At 33.8% G+C, this 5,638-nt stretch overlaps 1 protein-coding gene across 1 annotated transcript in view; it reads left to right on the top strand.

Annotated features, from left to right (window-relative positions):
• Positions 1-1,516: 1,516 nt before the first annotated feature.
• LOC119641074 (pickpocket protein 19) overlaps positions 1,517-5,638 on the top strand; it is a 5,416-nt gene continuing 1,294 nt past the window's right edge. The window contains exons 1-7 of the mRNA XM_038039502.1: positions 1,517-1,689; positions 1,745-2,384; positions 2,444-2,593; positions 4,160-4,292; positions 4,351-4,404; positions 4,482-4,727; positions 4,797-4,895. Of these exons, the coding sequence (XP_037895430.1) occupies positions 1,517-1,689; positions 1,745-2,384; positions 2,444-2,593; positions 4,160-4,292; positions 4,351-4,404; positions 4,482-4,727; positions 4,797-4,895 (1,495 nt within the window). The remainder of the gene's footprint in view (positions 1,690-1,744; positions 2,385-2,443; positions 2,594-4,159; positions 4,293-4,350; positions 4,405-4,481; positions 4,728-4,796; positions 4,896-5,638) is intronic.

The raw sequence follows: 5,638 nt of genomic DNA, 5'->3' as shown, positions 1-5,638 counted from the left end.
TATCGTAAACTTCTTGATCATCTTCCGAACAATCCTAGTCGATATTATTTATTTTGTCTAATAAATTGATATTCCTCGAATGTCTTGACATTTTGGGGGTGAATATACAAATGATAAAGTAAAAACTAAAATATAAAAATATAAATCAAACATTGAGACCAGAAATAAAAAACAAATTGTAAATCATACCACAAAATATTGTTGGCTCTGTTGACTTTGTCGAAACTATCACTTATACCACGTAATAATTTTTCTTATAATATAATTATAATTTCTATTACACACTGAAATTTTGATGCTCTCTGTTCGTATCGCAAGACCTTACTGTCGTACAAAAAACAGTATGTTCTTTGTTCCAATAACAACCTAAAAAATTCGAACCGCATCCGTCTAACCGTCCTAACCGTCTGCATTGCAGACACATTGATTAGATTCCAGTCTACAATTACATTGCAGACTCCTAAAACAATTTCAAGAACGCGAGCGAAAAATGTAGTCGTAAATAACATAAATTTTTCAAGCGGTCAAATGACCGCGCCTGGTAGACTAGACGTGGTATAATTTTTTTTCGGAAAATACACATTAAAAAAAGTTGTAAATATTGAAAAATAGTTTGTATGTATATTTTAGGAAAAGTCAATAAGATACATGATGATACAATAAAGTTTTATGCGATAAATTTTAAACGAAAGTTTAAAAACGGTCTTTTGACCGCGCGTGGTACGTTTAGTGTTAATGGGCAATTAGATAATTTAACTGTTCATTAGCGTCATAACAAAGAAATTCAAATCTGTGTCAGAGGCGTGGCGTTCCGCTGCTAACGCATTGTTTGCCATAGGAATGGTGGAAAGAGCTCAACAGTTGCTGCATAAGGCATTGAGTAGTTTGTTCGAGCGAGAAAATAAGTAAAATAACTTCTGACACTACTGATAAGCAATTTGAAGCATCATTTCCGTTTTTCAGATGTAAACACGATCATTATGTTTGCGAATCTGAATTCAGACTCTGGTTGATCAGATCGTTAGTTCAGATCCCACACGAGTCGTTTTCTGAGCAATTGCCTGTTGCTGGTAAAGTAGACAAAAAAAAAAAGAAAATGAAAGAGATTAGACCCGCCTTTGTATTCGCACTTTGTAACAAATTTGGGAAATGTTATCAAAAATAGTTAAACAAAAAAATATAGTTGAACTTATATTCTTTTCAAAGTCCTCTACTTTTCTACACAGTCGTTAGTACGGTTGATTGTTATCATTTTACAAGTTTGCAAATCTGAATTTTAAATGGTTATTATCCGCACACACGCGATATTTATTACCTTTTTTGTCAACAAAACTGAAGTGCATTAACACTCTGCATTTAAGAGATATTTCGTTTTCTATCAGCTCTCATAATTTAGATGCAAAATTTTATACCAATTTGTAAAGAAGTAAATAACCACAATGGTATCTAGTTAAATTAACAAAATTTTAATGTAAAGGTCAGTTTCTAACAAAACTTACTTGCAGCTGCACACAGAATGCTTTCGAAGCGTTTATCGTTGGATTTGCTAAAACGTCCCTTGGTTACTAAGAATGGAAACTCTAGCGAATATAGAGAAACCTTTGCAGACTTGTTCTATCGGTTTGCGAATAAATCTACTATACCTGGTTTAAGCAAGTTGGGAGAACGCGAAAGCCACAATTGTGAAAGGTGAGAAACTCTTTTGAAACTCTTTGTTAATATGTGAAAATTTTCTTGTTTTCAGATTCATTTGGTTTCTTGTACTTTCGCTGGCTTTCTTCGGAACGGTACACGTATGCCTTCGTCTTAAGGATCGCTTTGATGCTGGCAATATGGAGACTGTTATTAATAGTACTCGATATCCTGTATATCAAATAAGTTTTCCTGTGGTATCGATTTGCAATCGCAACCAATTGAATTGGCAACGTTTAGAAGCAGCCAAAAGCATGTTTTTACCACAAGAAAATAATACCGAAATATCAAAACTCTTTGAACTGATTATTACTGCTTACGACACCTTCCAATTTGGTCAATTTCAAGTGTTTCAAATTTTGCAAAATCGACCAATACATGCTTTAAGTCATATTAACTTTTCATTAGTTTATGAATACATGAGCTGGTCTTGTGAGGAGCTCTTGACGGACTGCAAATGGCGTAATAATGATATTAACTGCTGCGATTACTTTTTCCAGCGACGTAGTCAAATTGGTTATTGCTGGAGTTTTAACACTTTAGAAACGGAGGCGGCCAGAGAGAGACAATTGAAAGATCCCAACTGGCCTTTGCGTACAGGAAATTCTGGCATGAAAAGTGGCTTAAAGTTGAGAGTACTGATAAATCCAGAAAATATTTATCCAGGAAATGGAAAACCTAAAGGAATTAAGGTGATCGAATTGTTAAAAGCAATATTATGACAATATAATAAAATAAATTCTTTATAAAGGTTATGATAGCAGAACCTCATGTATGGCATAAGAAGCCTTTACCTGTTCCCACCAACACAAATGCAATTATCGAAGTGGATCCGGTTATATTTTTCTATGAAAATGACACCAAACGTTTAAAAACCCAGGAAAGAAAATGTGTATATTCGGTAAATAAGACAAAAACGAATTTATCAGTTATTACATCGGTCGTTACAAATGATAAAAAGAGGCTCTAAGGTGACCAGCGCCTGTAGCAAAACGTTCATTTGTTCTTTTTTGAAGAGATCTGGTGAAAAATTAGATTTCGCCCGTTTTTCTTTTATTAATTGGATGGAACGCATCAGTTAGTGCTGGTGATAATTCTCTTGCTATTGGGAAGCTCTAAATTTCCAAATTCGACGTCACCATTGATATAAATATTTTCAACAATCATTTTTTTGCAGTTAAGCATATTTATTATTATTTAGCGAAGAGTATTTAATTTCCGTCGAAAAACGTTTCTTTTTTTTACATTTGTGATAAATCGTTTTGAAATGCTTCTCACCTTTAAACAGTAAATCGAGCAATTTTCTTTAGAAGCTTTCGAAACATTCCTGTTTTGTTTGAATGGTAGAATTATTAAAACGGTGAAGTTGCTCTTGCATTTGATGCTTCAGTTACTCAATTCCAAATTTTTCACGACACCTTCCTGGTAATCGCATTTTTTTGAATTAACCAAGCAGCCGCCCATATCGAGAGATTAGACGTCCCTGAAACAACAGCAGTTTATTGTTTGGAAAGATTATATGCAGTGAGGATAGAATTTTAATAAAAAGCCGCAACTTTCTTTAATGCAATGTCTTACTAACTAAAGTTAAAGCTCTGTAGCGTATTTTTCATTACAATTCAGTCAATTTTTTCCTGCATTTTAAATAATTGTTATTAAACAAAGTACGAGCCGATTTAACCAGTAAGATTCTGTTATTTTTTTAAAAAATATTTGGCATCGCCGCATAACTTTTTTGGTTTTTTGGGGAATACTCTACACCAAGCGATTTTCACCAATCTTGTTTAAAGTCAACTTTACACCATGAGGAAATTTCAAAAGAAAGCGAAGCAAGTAGTGACGTAACGAGCCAAGACATAAACTGCCCGCGGGATGCGCCAAAACGGCCCCATCAAAGTTTAATTTTAAAGCCTGCCGAATCATTGTGGAAAGCGACGCCTTTCGTAATGATTCATTCGGGACGCTTCACCTCAATTGCACCGTTTAAACCGTCAGTTGTATCTGTTGAGGAGAGTGGACTCAATCGTCAGACCATGTTGGAGCGGCTCATGGTGCACGATTTGTTCCTAATTCTACCAAACTCAAAGTATTACCTTATCCATGGTCAATCGGAAGTTTTTCATCATTTACCCACGACGTAATGTAAATATTCTGTAACGTTAGATATATACCGACAAGAGTGTTGAAGCAACTGTTAGTACAGTCGCTGAAGCTAACATTACTTCCTTAAGTTCCATTTGATCTAAATCACCTTTTCCAATACCTTTCATAATACGTTTCCTTAAAGCCTTTGCAAGAGAAGTCTCCTTAAAATGACACATCAAATTCTTTTTTGAATCCATTGTACTCTTTCTTCGTTACCAAAGCGTTCTTCGAGTGTGCTGTTAACGCTTATTAAAAAATACAATTTGAACTAAAAACTGAATTACTTTCGTTAACTCAGTTAAAATATTTACCTCTGCTCTAGGATGAACCTTCGAGCTATGGATTCAAGACTTTGCCCGGTGAAGTGTATATGATGGAAAATTGTATATCGCAGTGCAATCAAGAATATTTACTAAAACATTGTGAATGCACTGTAGACATATTCTTTCCAACAGGTTAATTAATTACTATTTCTTTCCAAATTTCTCTAATAATTAAGCTTATTTCTCTTAGGAAGCTATCCTATATGTGATTTGAAAGGGTTATTATGTCTGTCACAACACTATGGTAATTAAATAAAAAGTCGCTACAAACAGTGGCTTCCGATTATTTTTATTAAGAGTATTAATAATATTACTGTTTAGAATATTTCCTTTACACTCAAGACCCTGAAGAACTACAATATGTGCCCGATAATTATGGCAAAAGTATGTTATGTGAATGTTTTCGCAATTGTTATTCTTTAAATTTTATAACGGAAATGCGTACAACGTTTTTGCCAACGGATATACGTGGCAATAAGTCATACATTGATTTAGACGTGCATTTCCGTTTCGATACAATGATGGTCTATTCAACTCATTTGGTATTCGGTTGGATGGATTTAATATGTACGTAATTAGAAAACATTAACTTAATTAAGCCTATTACACACATTTATTATATAATACTTGTTGTAGCGGCTTTTGGAGGTATTGCTGGTTTATTTATGGGATGCTCTCTTATCAGTGTTATGGAAGTTTTTTACTTTCTTCTCTTCGAATTTCCTTTGTTCGTTGGTAGTCAATTGAAGAGTAAATGCAATCGACGACCATTGAAGCTGAAAAAACGCAAACAGTTTATTAACCCTACAAATCGCAACCGTATTATTATTTGTCCGGCTAAGGATACTTTGACAAATTATAGAAAAATTAACAACATACATTCATCTTATTTTCTAACTAACATAAAACGGGATAAATTTTAAATAGATTATGCTGTAAGTGCTTTTTAACATCTTTGCCGCCAGTCCGTACGACTTGTATACAAATTGCTTCTTGTAAAAATAAATTGTTGTCAATTTGTCAGCTTGATATCATACATTTCATGAAGTTCATTTCACTGACTTGCTCTATACTGAATGCTCCACACTTCAGGTCATCAGGTTGTTGGTTGACGGACGTTTATTGGCTATTTATGGTTGAACAAAGAAAGACACAGCAACACAGAAAAAGCTATTTTGGCTGTAGCAACTTAATTTAAATGGATGGTAAAAATCAAAAGACGCTATTAAACCTGCAGATTACACGGCATTAAGAACAAGAGCTTAAGAGAATTTATTAAGGAGGAATATTTATATAGATAACAGCTTTAATGACACACAAAAACTTGAAATTGACATGCCTAATACTACATGTACAATTGAAACTAATGTTTCAGAACGGTACCTTAAAACTCAATGAATCCTTTATTTTACAAAATTATTAAGTTGGCAACAACCTTAGAAAATAGACTGTATGAGTTAAAAGCTAAAATAGTCCCT

The sequence above is a fragment of the Glossina fuscipes genome, unplaced genomic scaffold (assembly GCF_014805625.2).
Source record: "Glossina fuscipes isolate IAEA_lab_2018 unplaced genomic scaffold, Yale_Gfus_2 142, whole genome shotgun sequence".
Lineage (NCBI taxonomy): Eukaryota > Metazoa > Arthropoda > Insecta > Diptera > Glossinidae > Glossina > Glossina fuscipes.
This window is presented reverse-complemented; position numbering and strand designations above follow the sequence as displayed.